The sequence below is a fragment of the Dipteris shenzhenensis genome, chromosome 31, assembly GCF_047967505.1.
Source record: "Dipteris shenzhenensis isolate YYH24624 ecotype China chromosome 31, Dip_SZ_1.0, whole genome shotgun sequence".
In the NCBI taxonomy this organism is placed as follows: Eukaryota; Viridiplantae; Streptophyta; class Polypodiopsida; order Gleicheniales; family Dipteridaceae; genus Dipteris; species Dipteris shenzhenensis.
This window is the reverse complement of record NC_141626.1, coordinates 389361-410859: the sequence shown is the minus strand read 5'-3', so window position 1 is coordinate 410859 and position 21499 is coordinate 389361. Positions and strand designations below refer to the sequence as shown.

At 44.6% G+C, this 21499-nt stretch overlaps 1 protein-coding gene across 7 annotated transcripts in view; it reads left to right on the top strand.

Annotated features, from left to right (window-relative positions):
* Window positions 1-629: 629 nt before the first annotated feature.
* The window catches only part of LOC147880866 (UDP-N-acetylglucosamine diphosphorylase 2-like), a 194721-nt gene continuing 173851 nt past the window's right edge, over window positions 630-21499 (top strand). For 3 of the 7 annotated variants that reach the window (XR_015540484.1, XR_015540483.1, XR_015540482.1), the window contains exons 1-7: window positions 635-1005; window positions 1183-1237; window positions 1426-1577; window positions 15157-15196; window positions 15548-15640; window positions 15772-15878; window positions 15967-16041. Coding sequence is in view for 3 of the 7 variants with exons in the window: in XM_087370043.1 (XP_087226169.1) it covers window positions 865-1005; window positions 1183-1237; window positions 1426-1577; window positions 15157-15196; window positions 15548-15640; window positions 15772-15878; window positions 15967-16041 (663 nt within the window). In the remaining 4 variants the exon portion in view is untranslated. Of the gene's footprint in view, window positions 1006-1182; window positions 1238-1425; window positions 1578-15156; window positions 15197-15547; window positions 15641-15771; window positions 15879-15966; window positions 16042-21499 lie in introns of all 7 variants that reach the window. The other 4 variants (XM_087370043.1, XM_087370045.1, XM_087370044.1 and 1 more) reach the window with 4 other exon arrangements.

Here is a 21499-nt window from a genome sequence, read left to right as displayed (position 1 = left end):
GAATCAGTTTTGTGTATTATCCAACGTTTTGCTAGTTTTATTGGTGTATTTATTTGTTCTTATGGCCATTGGGTGAGTGAGTGAGTCTTTGTGCGTGCGTGTGTGCACATCTGCAAACGTGTGTGCATGTGCGCATGCGCACACATGTCATGTGTATATGTGTTCATTGGTGTGGATGTAGATGCGTGTGCATACGTACATGTGGGTGAATTCTTCATGTGCATGTGTGTGTGTGTGCACGCGCATGTCTATACATGCATGCATGCTTGGGTGTGCGAGTATGTGTCATAGTGAGTGTTGGTGCGTGTGTGCGCGTGCACGTGCTTGTCTATGCATGTGTGTGTATGTGTGTCTTTATGTGCATATGTGTTTGTGTATGTACGTGCACGAATTTGTGTATGCCTGTGTGTGTACACACGCGTCTATGCATTGAATGTGTGCGTGTGTTGACTAAAAAAGGTGTTCCATTTCTATACGAGCTAAAGACTCGTCTGATGTTGAGTAGACTCGTCTGATGTTGAGTAGGTTTTGCGTACATCAACATGTGCAATTGTGGATTGGAGAGTTAGTCTTCAATTGAGCTCTAGAGCAAAAAGGTTTTGTGATTGAGGTTGATATTTGTTGGTTGTGCCATGAGTGTTTGTTTGTTGAAAGGGTAAACTCGCAAGGCCAAATGTGTGTTTAGAGGGCAAAGTCGCAAAATCGTACAAGAGTAGATTGGTGAATAAAGTAGGAGATCATTAAATTAAACTAAACTAAAGTAATATCTCTCGGACAAAAAAGAAGCAGAATGACAAGCTGAGCTTCCAGATCGGATCTGTGCTTAGCTCGCTCATTCACGCGATCGCGCATTGCGTTGAAGGAATGGGAGAAGCAGGTGACGAAGACTCAGCTCCTCCGCAGGTCTTGTTGGAACGATTGAAGGATTTTGGCCAGGAGCACTGTCTTGATCTTTGGAAAGATCTCAATCTCGATGAACGGGACACGCTCCTGAAAAACGTCGAGGTTCCAATTCCTATATTTGCTCCTTTGGTATTCAACAGACCAAACGGACTTCGAGAGATCAAGCAAAAGCCTTGGACTGTCCGCGTCATTGTGGAATTCATCTATGGACTCTGGAGATCCTTTTCCAATACCTTCGTTTTCTGGTCTTACAGTTTATTTGGTATGTGTCAATTGCAGGCCTTGGACCTTCCGCGCGTAAACCGTATCCTGAAGCTATCTTTGCACTCACAAGGCATGCTTCTCCCAGCAACCTCCTTTGTGCTGTATCCTCTCAAGTCTGGTTATAGGCGCGGGATAATCATCCTAAATAAGTGAACGAATCGATTTTGCCTAAATAGCTTCAAAGATGATAACCACCAACTGTAAACACGCGCACAGACCTGATTATAACCAAGGTGCGAGTCTGTTATAATCTTCCAGGTTCGTCTTTGCCGAACATAGAACCTGTGCCTGGAAGCAGCATTTCAACCTTTGAAGAAAGGACATTTGAAGAAAGAGAGAGGTGGTGGAATGTAGGATTGAGAGCCATAGCCGAAGGAAAGCTGGCTGTTCTTCTCCTGTCAGGCGGGCAGGTTGGTTTGGCGCCAGAGTCCCTTATCCATAAACTGGATTTATGTTCTGGTTGCACGTGAATATTGTAGCTGTAATTATTTTGGAGAGTGCTGCGTAAATGTGTTTTTGAGTGAAATTTAACCCTTTGGATCTCCAGCAGCTTTAAAAAGAATTGATTCAGGGATGTATTCGAACCCTGAAAGGCCTGCCAAAATATGATGAGGCGTTTTTTAAAACTCCTTTCCAGAATAGGGTGAGGGCTTGTAAGAGTGTTACGCAACGAGATAATCTCAAAGAACTCGAGGACTGAAGGTGCCTGCGAACTCTTAGGGCCATCCTCCGATGTGCTCTATTAAGAGGCACTACAGGAAGTTTATGAAAGATACCACTTAGTATAGCTGTCCGTTTGCTGTGGTAAATGCGCCCTAGGGGCACGTGTCTTGTAACCCGTGGCTAAAAGTATTAATGAACAGCCCTCTTATCGTGTGTTTTAACCCGTGGCTAAAAGTATTAATGAACAACCCTCTTATCATGTGTCTTGTAACCCATGGCTAAAAGTATTGATGAACAGCCCTCTTATCATGCCTTCCAAATGATTGAATTGACATACAAAATGCAATTCCGATTCAAGACTGGAATAGTCACGCCAATCAAACAGGATCGAGTAAATTCATTTGCCCAATCTTTCTATGGCGCAGTGTTGTCTGGTCATTGGAGAAGTAGAGAGAGTCAGAAAGAAATGTCGTACTTGTCTTATCATTACAAGAACCTTTTGTAGCCATCACATAGCTGATTTGCTTTAAAATGCTTCCTTGGGATCGATAATATGAGATACTCGTCTTCACGGCAGTTGTAGCTTGGATGAAGAAAACATGGCCTACTTTTAATTACCCTTCTCCTTTCATGCTTGCCTGAGTGTGCCCTTAATCTTCGGACTAACAGAAACTCAGTACGAAGACCTTTGATTAAGGAAATACCCTTCTCCTTTCATGCTTGCCTGAGTGTGCCCTTAACCTTCAGACTAAAAGAAACTCAGTACGAAGACCTTTGATCATGTATATATGTATGAGAGTGGATGCTTATACCATGGTGTACAGCCGCTGTTGGCCATTCATGACATCAGTCGGGATGTCATAATAGCTAGTCCCTGCTCGGCATGATGGAGTCAAATGGTTTTCATCCTTGTGGGTGACTATCATGACGTCGAAACCCCACTTTTTGTTTTTGTAACGTTCTGCTTGGATTTGTAGGCTCTGTTTTGGAAGATTGCATGTGATGGCGTATGTTTAACATTCTGTTTGGATTTGTAGGCTCTGCTTTGGAAGATGCCATGTGATGGTATATACGTAACCTTCTATTTGGATTCTAGGCTCTGTTCAAAAGATGCCATGTGGTGATGGCGTATTGAACATGCAACTTCTCTTTGATTATGTTACAGTCACTTGTTATATAGTGCCACGGTTATTGTTGCCATCTGATAGATGGTGGTGGGAATCAAGGATGTTGCCTGACAGCGTTGGGTTATTGTTTGTTGACAGAGGGGCCAATTGCTGGACCTTGGACAGGACATAGGGGCTATATTAACAGGCCATGGGAAGGGATGTTGTCCAACCACCAATTGTCAGATCTCCAGTTCTCTTTCTAGAAGAAGCTGTCCGTAGCTACAAATATTTGACTCTTCGGACATATGCGGACATATGCTCCTACAGCATAGGAACATCTGACGGGCCCCCTACTAGAGCTCTCTGCAAAACTTGCTGAAGCTATGCATGCTGCCTAGCATGGTTGTGGAAAGTGTGTTCATTCCAGCTACTACAGTCCAATTCCTGGGGAGGGTGGGGTGAGGCAGGGCTTCTTGTGGCTCGAGGACTGTGTGGCAATAACTAAATGAATGGACTTTGCTGGATTTTCAATCCAAATCTGTGCGACACCAAGCTAGAGGCATCACCGTCTTCAAAACCACCATCATTTGTAGGCGAGGCCAACAATACGACCCACCACAACTTTGTCTTGCTTACCTTGAACAACTTCTGTTTTTCGTCCTTGGGGACATGGGAGATGGAGAAGGTGGTGGGAATCAAGGATGTTGCCATTTGAGCTCTCAGGCTGGATCAACTGGTCACCCTAGTCAAAGGGGACTGACCTCTCTAGCAATGTAGAGGTTAAGGGAAGGCTTGAATAGAACAAAGGGAAAGAGTCAAGGAAACGTAGAGAGGGGGGGAGAGGAGTGGAAAGAAATGGGAGGAAGAAGCTGGAGGGCCCCTTAGAAGTTAGAAGGTTTGAGGGAGGGTGTGTAGGCCCTTCGGCCATTGGAGGGGCTGGCTATCAAAGGAGGATGGTAGAAGCCTTCAAAGCCAGCCTAAAGGGATCAGCCCACAGTGAGGTTTTGTTCAGAGGGGACAGGAGAGAGAGGTTTCCGATTTCTAGATCAGTCCGATAGGGATGTGCTCTTGTCCCTTTTCTGTGTTTATTTGTGGCTGAAGCAACAAGTATCTTTTTGTGATCTCAGACATATGTTTTTGGATTGAAACTTACCTAGAGGAAAGATGAGGAGATCTTGGATAGTGAGCTTGTCGATGACACTGTTGTTGTTATGGGATGCCACTTCATAGAATCCCACATCTTTTAGGACAGCCTTGGATTTATTTTGCTATGCAATAGGTGCGCATATTAATTGGAAATGGCTTTTGGATTAGTGATGAGAACACTCTAGATTAGGGGGCTGATTTCAGTTTTACTTGGATTCAGAGCGGTGTTTCCATCAGATACTTGGGTTGTTAGGTCGTTGTGGCATCTCTCCTTTGCAGCAATTTGCTCCTAGGTTGGAGGGTATTAGGGCAGCCTTGGATTTATTTTGCAATGCAATAGATGCACGTATTAATTGGAATAAATCAATGACTTTTGGATTAATGATGATAATACTCTAGATTGGGGGGTTGGGTTGTTAGGTAAGTATGGGCATCTCTCCTTTGCAGCAATTGCTCGTGTGTTAGTAAGTATAAGGAGGAAACTCCTTTTTTGGAGTTCAACCAAACTAGACCTTGCTTTAGGGTGGTGGTTGTCAACCAGGTACTATTGGCCATGGCATGGTTTGTTTGCTCTTGTTGGGAATTTTCTATGGAGTGGACTAGGTGGTTCGGCAAACACTAGAGCTAGGGTGGCTTGGGAGACCTTGATTTTCCTCACACGGGAAGGGGGCCTCCATATCATAGATCCAGACTTGCAGAGCAGGGCCTTATTATGCAGGTTCTGGTCAGGCTGCTTTTGCCTGTTTCATTCATGCATACAGTCCGATTCTCCTTCCATGGGTGGAGATTGGATGGATGGTCTAGGTTGATTTCACCTTAGCCCATCTCAAGGCTCCCTCCTCGCCTTTGATGGTTGCTTATCCTGAAAGCTTGGGCCAGCTTCAAGAGCAGTCTTCGGTGGAGGACTCTTTCAGTGATATTTAGCACATATCAAAGCAACCATGCCTAGCATACAAGGGATAGTTGATGATGATGATGCCAGATCGACTTGTATCTAGCACTATAGAGGACATGCTACCATTACACTTAGCTCATGAAATTTACGGATCAAGATTCTTTGACAATCTAACAAGTTGAAAGGGACTAAGGTATGGATAGCCGAGGAACTCACATGAGCTCAATTGAAGGAGAGGGCGCGAAGTTCAAGGCTGCTAGAAAGGATGGAAAATGGGCAATTTATTGTGAGGGCGTGCCCTCATCAAGGAGTTTAAATCCAAATAAAAAGAAACGAGTCTTAAAACTGATGGATGGCTGATTATGCTTTTGTTTTTTAGACTATATGTATGTACTCTAAATAACTAGAATTGCTTTTAGTACTTGCAACAACTGTGGCCATAAAGGTCACTACTGGAGAAGTGCCAAAAAGCTCACTACTAGAGAAGTGCCATTAGAGATCACAAGGCAAGGGTACCAGTTCCTCGGCTGCAGCTATCACTCCACCCTTTGTACATCTACAGATTTTGGATTCTTTAACTTCTTCCCTAGGAGAGGGGGTTGCCTTGGTTGGTGATTCCAAGGAATGGACCTTGATAGTGGTTCCTCTAGGCACATGATTTCATCCCTGGTAGAGTTCCAAGACTGCTGGATCAAATAGGTGACGCATGCATCGGTGACATTCCACAATCAAAGTTCGTGGAGAGGGAAGGCGCGAGATCATCTCGGATGCAATAGTGGCCGATCTTCTAGATGGATGTAAAATCAGCCTTGCTCAATGGAGACCTGAAGGAGGAGGTTTATGTAGAGCAACCACCAGGATTTGCAATTCCAAACTCAGCAGTGATGGTCTACAGGTTACACAAGGCGGCGTTTGGTCTCAAATAGGCACCACGGGCATGGAAATGTATTCTTCCTATGGAAGGTATTTCGAAGGTGAATAGTAGATTTGAACCTGGATATCTTTCATGAGAAGAATCTTGTTACCCTCATTATCCTCTACGTTGATGATATCATCTTGATAGGGCACCATATGGCCCCCACAGCCAAGACAGGCTGCCCTATCAAGATGACGAATCTAGGATTGCTGCATTTCTTACTCGGCTTGGAGATGTGGCAGACGAAGAGGGGGTTCTTTTTCTCTGGCTTTTCAACACCAAGTGGATCTCAGCTTTCCGGTGGGGCTGTTGAGCTCCTTCATGCAGGTAGTCTGAACACCAGAGAATTTGGCTAGTCCTCAATTGTATATGAAACCACTTTGTGCAAATTTACTTATGGGAAGATCTTTGTGTCATTGGGATGCAGGGATGATATGTCAAACCACCTCTCTTTCTCACGCTGCTCATGCGATATATACTAGACCTACGCTAGTTCTTTCTCACGGGCGATGGCTATCTTTTCTTTCCTCCCAGCCAACTCTCAGGGACCTGATGCGTGATTGTTCCACAATCTCATCGTTAATTCCTTCATCCTTATCCCTGAGACCCACAATTCTCTAGATAGTTCCTGGCCACATGTCTACATTTTAGGCCCTTACTTAGATGCATCCTTTTTCACCCCTCTCTTGGAGTTCCTTTAAAAACAATTGCCCCTTGGCACTTTGCACATTTAGATGCACCTAGGCCCTAGCCCTATTAGAACTACCTAGTCAATGCCATCACGCCCTCACCTAGGACCTTGGCAGTTACTTCTCTTGACCATTTAATTACGCACATTAACTATTACAAAAGTTGGTCATCTAAGAGAAAATGCCCACCGATCTATCCGAGGTCATGCTATCTCGACTAGAGCATAACATTTCTTCCCTCTTCAAGCATCAGCGTCCTCGATGATGAAATCTGGGAATGCTCTCTGTAACTGGTATACGGATTCCCAGGTAGCTTCCGATAGAGGCTGACCATGGCATGCAACCAACACCGTGGGTATCTTCCGATTTCGTATCTGCATTGTTCCTCGGTCCAGGATCCTTGTTGGTTTGCGCCTTGCAATATCCTCTATCTCCTGAAACAAAACCACACCTTCGAGAGTCACCTGTATGCAAAAATTTCTTTAAGCGCGAAACATGAAAAACCGGGTGCACCTTACACCCCTGTGGCAATTCTAATTTATAGGCTACACTGCCTATTCTCTTTAGAATTAACCACGGCCCACAGTATCGAGGTGATAACTTAGCACACTCTCCTGAAGTCAACGACTTCGAGTGCAAAGGAATTCTGAGAAAAACTTTTTCTTCTTCTTCAAATACTCTTATAGACCGATTTTCATCCGCATACACCTTGGCTCTATCCATAGCCTGGCGGATATTAGCTCTCGCAAGTGCTAGCATCTCCCGCATCTGAACTACAAAGTTCGCGGCACTAGGTACTTTCTGAGGTACTCCAACTATAGTCGGATTGGCTGGTCTATAACCATAGTTCAGCTCAAACGGACTGAACCCAGTAGATGAATGTTTCCTATCATTGTAGGCAAACTCCAACAATGGCAACCACTTGTCCCACGTATGTTGCCTCAATGACACATATGCCCTCAGCATATCCTCTAAAGTCTGGTTGACTCTCTCCGTCTGACCATCCGTCTCAGGATGATCCCCACTACTCATTCCCAACTCAGTCCTTAGTGTCTCAAATACCGCTGTACAAAAATGACCGGTAAATCTAACATCTCTGTCTGACACTATGGATCTAGGCAATCCATGCAGACAAAATATATGTCTAATAAACAAATCCGCCACTTGCGGGGCACTAACAGACTCTCTAGTCGGAATGAAGTGAGCCATCTTGGTTAGACGATCAACCACCACAAGGATAGAATTATATCCTTCTTGTGTTGCAGGTAGCCCTACAATAAAATCCATGGAAATGCTCTCCCACTTACTTAGTGGTATTTCCAAGGGTTGTAAAAGTCCGGGTGGCTTCACCCGCTCGGCCTTACTTACCTGACACGAGAAACACCGTGTCACATACTCATGAATATGCTTTTTCATCTTTGGCCAAAAGAAATCTCGCTTCACGAGATCATAGGTCTTCTCGACACCTGGATGTCCCGCACACGGGCTATCATGGCATTGTCGAATGACTCTCTGCCTGAGATCATTCTGACCAGGTACTACAACCTTGCCATTTCTAACTAGCATACCATCCCTTATGGTATATCTTGCATAAGTTTGGCCTTTTCTGGATGCCAGGTCATCCTTTTCACTTTCCCCGGGTTTTAACACATGAGCCTTAGGCCATAAGCTCTGGACAAACTCGTCCACTTTTTGAGTTTCTCTGATCTCGGTCATTAGAGTACTCTCTAATACCGTGAAACTCAGGTTGTGCATAATGCGAGACAACGCATCAGCTACCTTATTGTCTTTTCCTCTTCGGTACCGAATCGTTAAATTAAACTCCTGCATAAGCTCTGCCCACCTAGCTTGGCGGCCCCTCAAGTCAGGCTGTTTACAAAAATGTTTCAGAGTATCATGATCCACATCCACATAAAACTCTGAACCATACAAATAATGCCTCCATGTTTTCAAAGCATGGATAACAGCATACAACTCTAATTCATGAGTTGGCCAATTCCTTTGAGAGGGAGAAAGCTTCTTGCTTTCGAAGGCTACTGGCCTTCCCTCTTGAAGGAGGACTGCTCCTACCGCAATGCCACTTGCATCAGTTTCTAGGAACAACGGTTTCAGGGGATCAACTATTTTTAACACCGGTCCTGAGACCACAGCTTGTTTTATGGTGTTAAAACTTTCCTGTTGATTCTGTCCCCAAACAAAAGGTACTTTATCTGAGGTCAAATCAGTCAACGGCGATACTATTCCGGAATATCCTTTGATATGCCTTCTATAAAACTGGACAAATCCCAAGAATGATCGCAACAACGCGGTCAGACTCTGAGGGATTGGCCAAGTTAGTATCGCAGCCACTTTCTTCGGATCCATTTCTACCCCCTGTGGAGTAATTATGAACCCTAAGTACTCAAGCCTAACCATACACAGTATAGTTTTCTTTTTATTCACGTAAAGACTGGCTTTCCTCAAAGTACTGAACACTATCCTTAAGTGTTCACAATGCTCAGTAACACTTTTACTGAATATCAAGATATCGTCAATAAAATGTACTACGAACTTTCCGATATACGGACGTAGTAAATCGTTCATAAGCATGACGAAGGTCGCTGGAGCATTGGTAAGTCCGAAGGGCATTACTAAAAACTCATAATGACCAAACCTGCTTCTAAAAGCGGTTTTATGCACATCCTCGGCTCTAATCCGGATTTGATGGTAGCCGCACTTAAGATCTATCTTGCTGAAAATCACGGCTCCATGCAATGCATCTAGCAAATCATCAATCCGAGCCATCGGATACCTGTGCTTAACAGTGATATTATTCAATGCTCTGTAATCTATACAGAGGCGAAACGTATCATCACACAATGACATCATGACTGGCCACTTGCCCTTTCATTTTAATTAACTCCGTATCATTAAAGGCCGTATACCCCGTTGCTGCGGGCTTAGATAGGATGTTATCAGGTGCACTCGTCACTAACTTAGCAACAGATACACATAACAAACAAGGTACTAACCTCTGAGAAGGTCCCGCTAGTTGCATCTGCATATGTTCCGCACTGGGACTCTCCTGCATTTCTACGTCGCATTCAGATATTATCATATTAGCCGTGCGACGATCTTTATTCAGTGGACAATCCTTCCACTGATGTCGCTGAAGGCAGCCGAAGCACAATCCTTCTTTTCTAGCTTTCTCTTTTTGTTCAGGGGTCAACGAGGACTTTGACCAAGCCCGGGCTGCCATTGGAGTTATTTTCCTTTTCACCCCAACGGTAGTACTTGTTTTTACTGGTCCCTCAACCGGCTTCACCTGCTTGGTTTGGCCACTTGGCTGCGAGACACTTGTCTTTGAAACCCATTTCCTCTGAAATCCCCCTTTTCTCGGGTGCTCATACTGAGTCCCTGCCTGCACAAATCCACCAGATCTGCCTCTGGCATCCTCATAGTTCAGGGCTACTGCTATAGATTCATCTAGTGTAGTCACATATTTAGCCCGAACTTCCATTTTGATCTTGTCGTTCAGTCCATAGATATAGTCTTTTAACTGAACCGACATAGGGAGAGGGTCTGTTATTTTCATAACACATTCCCTGAATTTGTCAGTGTACTCTGCCACTGACAAACTCCTCTGACGAAGATTTCTATAAGCATCCCAAGCTCGGGATTCTTCATCAGGTGGGAGAAAGTGTTTCTTGAATTCAGCTTTGAACCCTTCCCAGGTGGTTGGAGCAACTTGATCCTTCTGTTGCTTTATCCACCATCTGTCCGCTGCCTCAATAAACAGGTGCGTGGCCTCACGGATTTTCTTTAGATCGGATCTAATCTCACAAATGGCGAAGGCTTCTTCCCACTTGTGCAACCAAACCTCGATCACATCAGAGCTGCGCTCGGTCATCCGACCAGCGTACTTCTGCGGTCTATAATTAGCGATATTAGGCACTTTGACCCTTGCGCGCTCTAAGGAATGTACACTAGGCTCTGGCTCCGCTAGAGCTTTGCCCTTATCAATCCTAGACGGTCTAGCCGACAAAGCTTGCACCATCTCCCTAATCTCATTTTGACCAGCATTTACTTGAAGTTGCTGGTTCATAATTTGCTGTAAAGCATCCTCTAATATTGAAATCCTACCAATCAATGTAGGTGCTGCGTGATGTGACATCTGTTGTGTGGATTGTACTCTAGACTCACTAGGATTCACCCTTGAATTCTGCCCTTCTGCTTCCATAAGTTCACAGTGGAAGATGGTTTTTTTTTTTTTAATAAATTGGGTTTTAAAAAATAAAAATAAAAAAATATGATGGATTTCCCCCTTTTTGTTATACACAAAAAAAATAAACAACAGTCCCTGCTTTAAGAACGAACCAACTGCTACTCAGAATTTTCTTCGAAAGACAAGATGCTTCCTGGATTCAAGTCCGCCACCACGCGTGCGTTGATCATCAAGAGGGATTGAAGGCGACGCCACCAATTATTCGTTTTCGTCTGCCTGCGTTGATCGAAAGCAGCAACTAGTTGCCTGCGTTATATTTTTCCTGCTTGTCGTCATTTCCCTACGCAGATGACGATGCGCACCCAAAGATCGCAGTGGCTAGTTGACTGACGGCAATAGTGGCTGGTGCCTGTTCGGAGGCAGGATTCACAGGATGCAGTTCGACGTCAGGCAGGCAGTGGCAGCAGCCTTAACCATAGGAATGTTTGTAATGCTGCTGAACATGATCGGCAATGGACCACTGATGCCAGCGCGAGACCTTGTCAGCAGCCCTGAGGTAAGGCGACTTTCAAGAATTCCCGCATCGATGTCCAAGTCCGATCTCAGGACTCGAAGACGTTGTGCACCTTTTATCGTTACGAGCCAGAATTTACTGGCCTACACCCTGTTTCTGAGAGGAGGCATTAATTTGAATCAGGCGTCATTCATTCGATGCGCGTACGTATTATTCGTCCCACTATCCCGATTTCAAGCGCAAAATCCCGTCGCTAACACTGCGTCACATCTAACCCTGTCATGACGCAGTTCTTCATCAATCGTCTACTGTCCGTCGAACTCTCCCTTGCTGAGCTCTGATACCAAATGTCAAACCACCTCTCTTTCTCACGCTGCTCATGCGATATATACTAGACCTACGCTAGTTCTTTCTCACGGGCGATGGCTATCTTTTCTTTCCTCCCAGCCAACTCTCAGGGACCTGATGCGTGATTGTTCCATAATCTCATCGTTAATTCCTTCATCCTTATCCCTGAGACCCACAATTCCCTAGATAGTTCCTGGCCACATGTCTACATTTTAGGCCCTTACTTAGATGCATCCTTTTTCACCCCTCTCTTGGAGTTCCTTTAAAAACAATTGCCCCTTGGCACTTTGCACATTTAGATGCACCTAGGCCCTAGCCCTATTAGAACTACCTAGTCAATGCCATTACGCCCTCACCTAGGACCTTGGCAGTTACTTCTCTTGACCATTTAATTACGCACATTAACTATTACAAAAGTTGGTCATCTAAGAGAAAATGCCCACCGATCTATCCGAGGTCATGCTATCTCGACTAGAGCATAACATGATAATCCTCAGGTAACTAGAGGGTATGCTGTATTGAGGACTGTTCTATGTGGCAGGTGCAGGAGTTACAGAGATGGTGTGACCCCCATTGCGGAGGAGATCCATATACACGAAGATCGACAACAGGTTCCTGTTTCAGCCTCAGATCAGCAGCGATCATGTGGATAAGTAAGAAACAACCCTTTGTGGCCTTGTCGTCAACCGAGGCCGAGTACAGGGCCACTTGTTTAGGTACCCGTGAATTGGTGTGGCTTCGAAGACTACTTGGCAACAATCATCAAGTGCTACATTTAGAGCTGCATAGCAATTGCAAGAAATCCAGTACTCCACGCTTGGACTAACATAATGAGATTCAGTATCAGTTTGTTTGTGAGAAGATATTTGATGGGGAGATCCCACTGGCCTTCTGTAACCGGCCTTTAGTTTCCTAAAGGGCAGTAGACCATAACTATCATTGCATATTCATTATTCACAGCCACATTGCATCATTTCCAGCCACTTAACTTTAAACAATTCCACTTAGAAAACAAATTGAGAAATAACTGGATGGAGGCTAGAGTGCCCCTGATCAATGAAAACAAGTACAAGACACCACACTGGCCCCAAACACTTGGCACCCCTTCCAGTATTTATTTATTTCTTTAGGAATGAAATTTGTACATACAACAAGGGGTCACCCTTGCGCTCTGCTCCACTGGCAGTTCCACTGTCCAAGCCAAACTTTGGCTATAACCTGCATTCCATCCTAGTGCACACACTAGTACCCAAGTGCCAAGGCAAGGCTAAGGTATTCACCATTGTCCATGACCAACTGTAAAGGTGTCCAAGCGGCCTTTATAAGCAAAGTGATTGCAGGGCTGGGGCCCATTTTCAGGCCCCTCCCTTGCCCTCTTTCAGCATTTTGTATCAAGTAGTTTTTCTCAGCACCAAAGCAGAGTTTTTTCCTGATTGTAGGTGTGGAAGTGTTTCTCCCTCCATCACATTTCCTGCTCTGTGAGTTTGCTGTTTTGCTCTGAGTTTGCTGTTCACAATCCCCTCACCTTTCGCAGCTTCTACCAAGAAGACTGTTTTCCTTAGGGAGTGAAGTGGGTCCCCATATTTTTTGTAGCCCTCTGCAGGGTTGAGGTAGCACGTTCACACTCAACCTTGCAATTTTTTCTAGTTCTCTTGCATGAGCTTAGTTTGCCCTTTTAGGGTGTTTTTTCTCATGCCTTGCACGATGCACTTCTCCCATGAACTTTGCTCTTGGAGTTTCTTTCATACTTAATAGAAGTCTTTTCTTTGGAAAAAAAAGGCCAGCCTAGAGGCAAAGAAATAGAGTCGGGAGGTTGGGGAAGAACAGCCAGAAATAGGTGGAGTGGAAAGCTCCCCTAGGCCATCTTGAACACTGGCAGAAAAGTGCAGGAGAGATTAGAGGAAAGGCCAATAGTGGATAAGGGGGAAGGGGCAAAATGTCCCCCTTGGTAAGCTTGAGAGCTGTTAGAAGGGGGCACAAGGGGGGGCGTGGGGTGGCTCAAATCAGCCTGATAGGGGGGCGGGGGCACAAAATGTCCCCCTACACGAGCTCGAGAGCTAATAGAAGGACGGAGCAAGAGGGGGGTGGGGAGCGTGAATCAGCCTAATAGGGCCATGCAGATGACCTGCGAACAGCGTGCGAGGATAAGAGGTGGAGATGAGGGGGCAGGGGCACACAGAATTGGTAGGGGTGGCGAGGGAGCGGCATTGTCAACTGTTTAGACGTTCATAGACAAATTGGAGAATTTAATGAACGTTTTTTTCGTTTGTGTGTGTGTGTGTGTGTATAGGGAGGGCTTGCGATTGGAAGTGACAATCTGATTGAAAAAAATCTGTCGTTCAGTAGCAGTGAGTTTTTTTGTCTTAGAGCTCAATAGAGCAACACTTGCATATATAATGCGGAATTAGCAAATTTGTGTATAACATTAGGCTGTAATTAAACCAATCAGAAAAGGTTTTTGGTGATGCAGTCCATGAGATTTGTCCTATCTTACCGATCAAACCTGTTTTGGTTGAGAACAAATAAGGAAGTCACTTGTTTTAAACATTTCTCATTGAAAATTTTGAAATCTATGGAAACTTTGAAGCATTTAGAACAGCATGACGTATTTTTTGTAGAAAGGGAAACAGAGTCACTATGTAAATGATGTAAATCCATTTAATTTGTTTTTTCACAAGTAAGAAAGTTGCACTTTGGTTGGATTTGGTCAGCACAAGCACAAGCAGATTTGTATCTGGGGAGCCATTAACTGATTGTAGGTTGGTCTAAAGGAAGGAATGCACTACTACTTGGTGCATTCAATCCTCCACTGAGTTATCATTGGTACTCGTCTTTCTAAGATTAGAACACAAGGCCGCTTGGATCACCAAGTGATGGGGTTATGCTGCCTGGTTGGAGGATGTGTAAAATTTATACGTGTGACCTGCACCTATTCTTGGTGCTGATGGCATCGGTGCAGATACCATATCGGGTCATCCCTCCATGCATGCCAGATTTTATTGTTTGAAGCTTTGAAAGGACTTTCATTATGTCAATGTTGCAGGCATTTCAAGTATGTGACAATGTTATCCCTAGGACTAAGCCTGAGGCTTTTATCAATTGTTCATTCCATTTAATAGTTCTATTGAACAGGTATGGATAAGGGTTTTCATATTGCAAGTATTTTTGTTGAGTGGACACTGCTAAGTTTAGGAAGTACTTGGTTCTTTGTGAAATGGGATCAAGGCACTTAAGATCAGTCATGGATTGGAATATCCAATGTTGAATTATTATGGTTTTTTTCCAATTTACGCTTATGAATGTGTTAATATCCTACTATGCAGCTGAAATCAAAAGAAAAGAACAAGGAACAGTAATGGTCTCTTGAACGAACTCTCATTGCAAATCAGTGTTGCTTGTTTCAATTGATGGATGAAAGGAAGATATAGCCATAATTCAAGTCTCTGTAAAAGTGTCCAAACACAATATAGTTATATTACTTAAAAGTCAATGTTTATCTTATCAGGGAACTCGGCTGGGAACTTCTGAGCCGAAGGGGTGTTACAGTAAGTCTATTCCTTCCTGCACCTTTTCCTGAGTTCCGATGGCTAGACTATGGCTCCCAATGCACGCTGTTTTTAGGCAGAGGTGTATTTCCCTTTGCTTTTGTGCTTCTCATTTAATCAGTGCACGTTTCTCTAATTTATTTCCCTTTGTTTTTGGGCTTCTCATTTAATAAGTGCACTCTTTTCTATAGATTAGAGAGCTTCTTGAACTCAAATAATTATTAAGTGTGTGGAGAGCTGGCAGTAGCAATATCCTATAGAATGTCTGATGCAAGCCAAACATGCGGGTTGGCATGTAACATTAGGAGTTCTTTGAACTCATTTGTTTTAAAAAAGCGTTTGCCTCTACAGACATCGGGCTTCCATCAGGAAAATGTTTATTTCAATTGCAAGCAGAACGCATCCTGCGCATACAGTATTTGGCTTCATGTTCAACTTCGGATGGTGAGACAGGATTTTATGGAGTTACTGCAATTTGTCTGTAAAAATTGAGACTGCATATCATTGGTTCCAGAAACTCCACGCCTTTTAGGAAGGGTCTGTAGCCTCATAAAGATAAATTATCCCTGTTGCAGGGAAGAAAGTGCAAATATCTTGGTATGTCATGACAAGTCCTTTTACAAGTGATGCAACTCAGCAATTTTTTGAAAGATCAAAGTTTTTTGGCTTAGAACGAGAACAGGCAAGTCTTAATTGTTTTCGCACCTTGACAGTCTGCTAAGAATCCCAGTTTTTTTGTAAAGCTTATGCTATGTTCTGTTATCTCTCAGGTTGTGTTCTTTGAGCAAGGCATGCTCCCTTGTATTTCCAAACAAGGAAAATTCATTATGGAGACACCTTTCCAGGTTGGCCAGTTAGTTTTTGATTCACTACATCATTAAAAACTGCATTTGAGGTTCTTTACTTTCAAAAGCCACGAGGAGACAGACTATGGGAAGTCTATCTTCTGAGATAAGGTTTTGGGATGTTCTGGAGGCATGATGCATTTGGCAGAGGCTCTTGGGAAAGATGGTAAAAAAAAACAAATTAGTGCTCTTTAATGGATAATTGTGAGCATTGGCTATGCTTTTTTTTTTGCTTGCTTATTTGGAAGAGACTAAAATGAAATCATATAGTTCTCACAAGCAGTTGTAGCTTGAATGAAGAGAATGCGGACTACTTTTTGAGTAGCCTTCTCCTTTAGTGCTAGCCTTTGTCACGGCTAAGTCTGCCCTTCACCTCTGGAGTGCCGACAGACACTCGATACAAAGACCTTCGTATAAATGGATGCTCAAGTATGTGTTGGCATGTGGATTTGTATGTGTGAGAGCATATGTTTATATTATGGTCTACACCCACTGCTGATGATGTCAGTGGGGATGTCATGGTAGATTTAGATGCTCGTTTGGGAGAGACTAAAATGAAATCGTTAGACTTCACAAGCAGTTGTAGCTTGAATGAAGAGTTTTGGACTACTTTTTGATTAGCCTTCTCCTTTAGTGCTAGCCTTCGTCATGGCTGTGCCGACAGAAACTTAGTACGAAGACTTTGTATAAATGGATGCTCAAGTATGTGTGGGTGTGTGGATGTGTATGTGTGAGAGCATATTTTTATACTATGGTCTACACCCACTGTTGGGCACTGATGATGTCAGTGGGGATGTCATAGTAGCTAGTCCCTGCTATGCGTGATGGAGTTTATGGTTTTCAATCTTATGAGTGACTATCGTGAGATTGAAACTGCACTGTGTTGTGTTTTTAGAGAATGAGTTTGGGAATGTTCGTGGATTCATCTAAGTATATGTCATGGTAGCTAGTCCTTGCTATGCGTGATGGAGTTTATGGTTTTCAACCTTATCAGTGATTATCATGAGATTGAAACTGCACACTGTGTTGTGTATCTAGAGGATGAGTTTGGGCATGTTTTTTGGATTCATCTAGATATATAATTGTGAGCATTGGCATCCACCCTTTTGGACCCCCTTTCCCCCCCAGCCCCGCTCCCCTCCTTTTCACTTCCCCCGAAAAGAAAAATGGAAAAAGAAAAAAAGATCACCTTGAATCGAATTTATTAAATGAGACCCCCTCCCCCCCCTTCCCCCCAAAAGGAATTGGCTATTAAAAAGCTTTGAAGCAAGACAAATCAGCAATTCCTAAGGGGCTGAAAAGAGCGCTGGCTGTCCTCAGCCTCTACCCGTGGCCTTGCTGCCTCCAGCCTCTCTGAGGCTTTTCTGGTTACTATCTATCAAACTCAATCTAGGTCTATAGCCAAACGTGCAAAGGATAAGGTGAAATTGAAAAATGAAGTTGCAGTGTAGCTAGAAAAGAGCATTTGATGCCCTGTTGCTGCCAGCCTCCTATTTCCGCCCGTTAGAGAGCTTTTGCCTCCGAATTTCATGATTCCATTGTGCTTGCTCAATGTGCAACCTGCTTCCAAAAGCCGACAAGCTTTTTTTTTAATGTTTAAAAAAAATTTAAATAAACTATTGGGTCACTTCCCCCCTCCTTTTTCCTTTTCCCTCTCCTTTCTCTTGCTAGCAGGTGGCGGTTTTGTTTGACAAAGGGGAAGGGGTTCCAAAGGTTTGACCAAGAGGGGCTCACATGGCATCACCCTTGATGCCCTAAGCCATCTAGATCCCCTCTCCTCATAGGACAAACAACATGTAGAGAAAGCTATTCTCTCCCTTCAAGATTGAGCAATGGTGGGGTGCCTTGTTGGCCGTACCCCCACACAACCACGGGTTGAAGTTTAGCTCTTGAAGGTGACCACCTCTAGGACGTCACTTTCCTACTCCAACTTAGCTCATAGAGACCATTCAGGCCTTGGTGGAACAGAGCCTAATATACCTTGGACCTCATATGTTTTTCTTCATCTCGTGGTACCACGGTTTCACCGTGGATGATATGGAGATTATGCATCATAGGCCTTGGTGGAGTAGAGCCTAGTTTACCTTGGACCTCATATGTTTTTCTTCATCTCGTGGTACCACGGTTTCATCGTGGATGATATGGAGACTACGCATCATGTACCGAGGTATTCCATTACGATGTGACTCCCATGCCTTTCCAAGGAGCACATCGTACATCATGTACCGAGGTATTCCATTACGATGTGACTCCCATGCCTTTCCAAGGAGCACATTTATCTTCTATTGGGTCCTGTTTTGGCGCTATACTTCAGACACCAATCACAATAGACTTAGTACGCTCAAACGACAATGTCACAGAGGTGCGGTTGATTGTAGAGGATCCAAATATCCTACCAGAGGAGGTACTTCCAGAGACTTTAGAGGGACGCATTTCAAACAACGGGTCAAGGTTTCAGGTCTACTAGGGTGGCACCTACGGTGTGGATAGGTGGGCCTATTAGCTAGGGCTTACCCATGCTTCTCAAGCTGCCCCTCCTCTTACCTCCAGGATCCCACGAATCATTAGCAGGTCAAACCCCCCCAGCCAATCAATGAAGCCTCCTTAGTCACAAACCCTTTGGGTTGCCTATTTAGAGGGGTTTGGACTAGAGTGGAGGGCAAGAAATTCCTCAAGTGCACAATAAAGAATTGGAGGAGAGGGCCCATTGGTGACAAAATGCGAGGATGGGACCTCAGCCAAAGGCCTCATCGTGTAGAGAAAGCAACTAGAGGTGCCTCATTTTGAGCGGCCTGTTTTTCCAGGGTCCCATGGATCATTAGCAGGTCAGACCACCCCGGCCAATCAAGAGCTGAAGCCTCCTTAGTCGCAAACCCTTTGGGTTTCCTCTTTAGAGGGGGTTTGGACTAGAGTGGAGGGAAAGAAATTCCTCAAGTGCATAGTAAAGAATTGGAGGAGAGGGCCCATTGGTGACAAAATGCGAGGATGGGACCTTAGCCAGAGGCCTCATCGCGCATAGAAAGCAACTAGAGGTGCCTCATCCCGAGCGCCCTGTTTTTCGAGAGAGGGATTTCTTCAATCTTCTCAGGACAAGGTAGGTCCCATCAACACAGGTTTAGGTAGTTTTAGGGAAAGCGCTAAAGATCCCTCCCTCCTAGCCCCTACTCTCGCCGCTACCCCATCCTCCGCTTCCTTCATCACCCCTCTCCCCCTGTCCCCCCTCTACTTGACCTTTCACCTCTCCCCGCTCCCCTTTCATTGATTGCTCTTGCGCTTGCTCCCGCTCCTGCTCTTGTGCCCTCCTTCCTTTTGGGCCAGTAGACTGGCCCACTACTCTACCCTCTGCCCCCTCTCTGTCAGCCTCAGCTCCTCCTTCGGTGTCTATGATCACCCTTGTCACCCAGCCTCTTTATAGGCCTCACCACCCCCTCCCGTAGGCTTAGGTTTCTTAGCTGTCCCTCCCATCCCCCGTGTCCCCCCTCCCTCTCAGAGCCTTGTCCAAGATTCTCGACTTCTTCCTCGCTAGATCATGGCTTGGTGTCTTTTTGAGACTTGGCCTTGCTGTTTTAGTTTCCAAGATGCAAGCCTTGTCCTTCCACGTGAGTTTTGGTTGGTGGGGCTATAGAACTACAAGTGTATGGGAGGATTACCCTCCCGTCATGGAGGTCTCATTACTGATCTTGTAGCTCCGTGGCTCAAAAGTGGCCACGCAAGCTTTCAGCCATTAGAAGGATTTGTTTGCCACCCTCCCTTCGTCTCCATGAGTTGGGGATGCTAGTGAGTTGGAACAAGCACAATTTTCGCAAATGGGCACATCAGGAGTTGTAGCACTTGATCTTATGCCATGAGTTGGTGGTTAGTGGATATCCTTATGCTCTAGGAGCATAAGCTCTCAACCGCAGTCATCTGCAAATGGAGGCACCTTTGTTCAAGAAGGGCCTTGGTAGTGGGATGCAATTCTGGGGGGGGGGGGCAATTCATCTTTACCATTAAGGGCAGACATCCGTGGTGAGAGGATGAGGTCTCTAGGGATCCAAGGAGTCTTGGTCTTTAAGGGAGTGCTGACAAGCAAGGAATCAAGGTCATCCTTTAGCAAGGTCCCTGCCTTCAAGCTCCATGAAACCGTAACTAAACCAAAGAATAGCCCTCAAACCAATCGCAAATTCCTCCTGGGCTCCCGGGCACGGCTTGCAGGCACTTACGAGCTTCAATCCACGCGTAGCAACCAAAATTGCACGAAAGGGAACACTCTCGGGCTCAAGAACTTGGCACGCAATCCAAGATAGGCTCTGTAGAAGAAATTGCAATTTGCTCCTGCACTAGAATCTGTAACCGGAACTTGAACAAAGCGTTGGAACTTTGAAGAGCTTGTTGAAACGTGATTGCCGACAAGTAGAGTAGCTGGGAGATGAGGGAGAGAAGCAACAACACAGCACTAGGGGCCAGAAAGAATGGCTGCCCCCCCTCCCCCCCCGAGGTCTTTATTGCAATAGAAAATAGTCTTTGTACAACTGGCTCTTCACAAGAGCATGAACTGAGTACAAAACTGAATGATCTTGAGCTCTTTGGCTTCCTTTTATAAACTTGGCCTAGCAAAAAGCTAAACGTGCTTTCTGAAAGCTCTTTCTAGCTTTAGTACTTTGTTCTTCCTAAAAGCTACTTTTATACAAAAACCAAGCTTTCTACTGCTTTTAGGGCTTTTCTTGAGAATTGCGCTGCTTTTTTTGCTTGTCTGCCTAGTTGGGGCCCTCCTCCATATAAGTGCCCACTTTCTGGATGCTTTTTGCCTTTGGTAGGACTTGCTTTTTGCACTTTTTCCCTAATTCTAGGGCTTCTTTGCACTTTCCTTGGTCCTACACATTGCCACAAACAACATTCAACACTTTAACCCGTTAAAGGTTAGTCTAATGCATGCATTCTAGTTCTTGGACCATTTCTAGTCCCTTGTGGGCGTCCCCACAGTTCTCTTTTTACTGATGCAAAGCAAAAGTAAAACAATAAAACTTATTCTTGGTTAATTAACTTAACCATTCTTTGACCAAAGCCAATTCTAATAAAGATTATTCTTTATTTTCTTGGGAGAAGGCCGAACTGGTGACATCCCCTCGGCTTCTAAACAGTTGTCCTCAACTGAAAAGCTTCTTGATACAACTGTAAAACTTGAGGATACTCTGAGAAGTGGTCCTCATCTACCCACTTGGTATCAAGTGCCAAATAGTTCTTAAACTTGACATCCATCTCTTCCACGTGAGGTGGCTCTTCTTGAACTGGTTCTATGGGTTCTGGTCCTTGATACTTCTTTAGAAGACTCACATGAAAAGCATTGTGAATCTTGCAAGTCTCTTGCAGCTCTAGTTGAAAAGCGACTTCGTTTATGGGCTCACTAACCCGAAATGGCCCATGATATCTTGGAGACAACTTGGGATATACTTTCTCTTTTCCTTTCATCTTCCCGAGA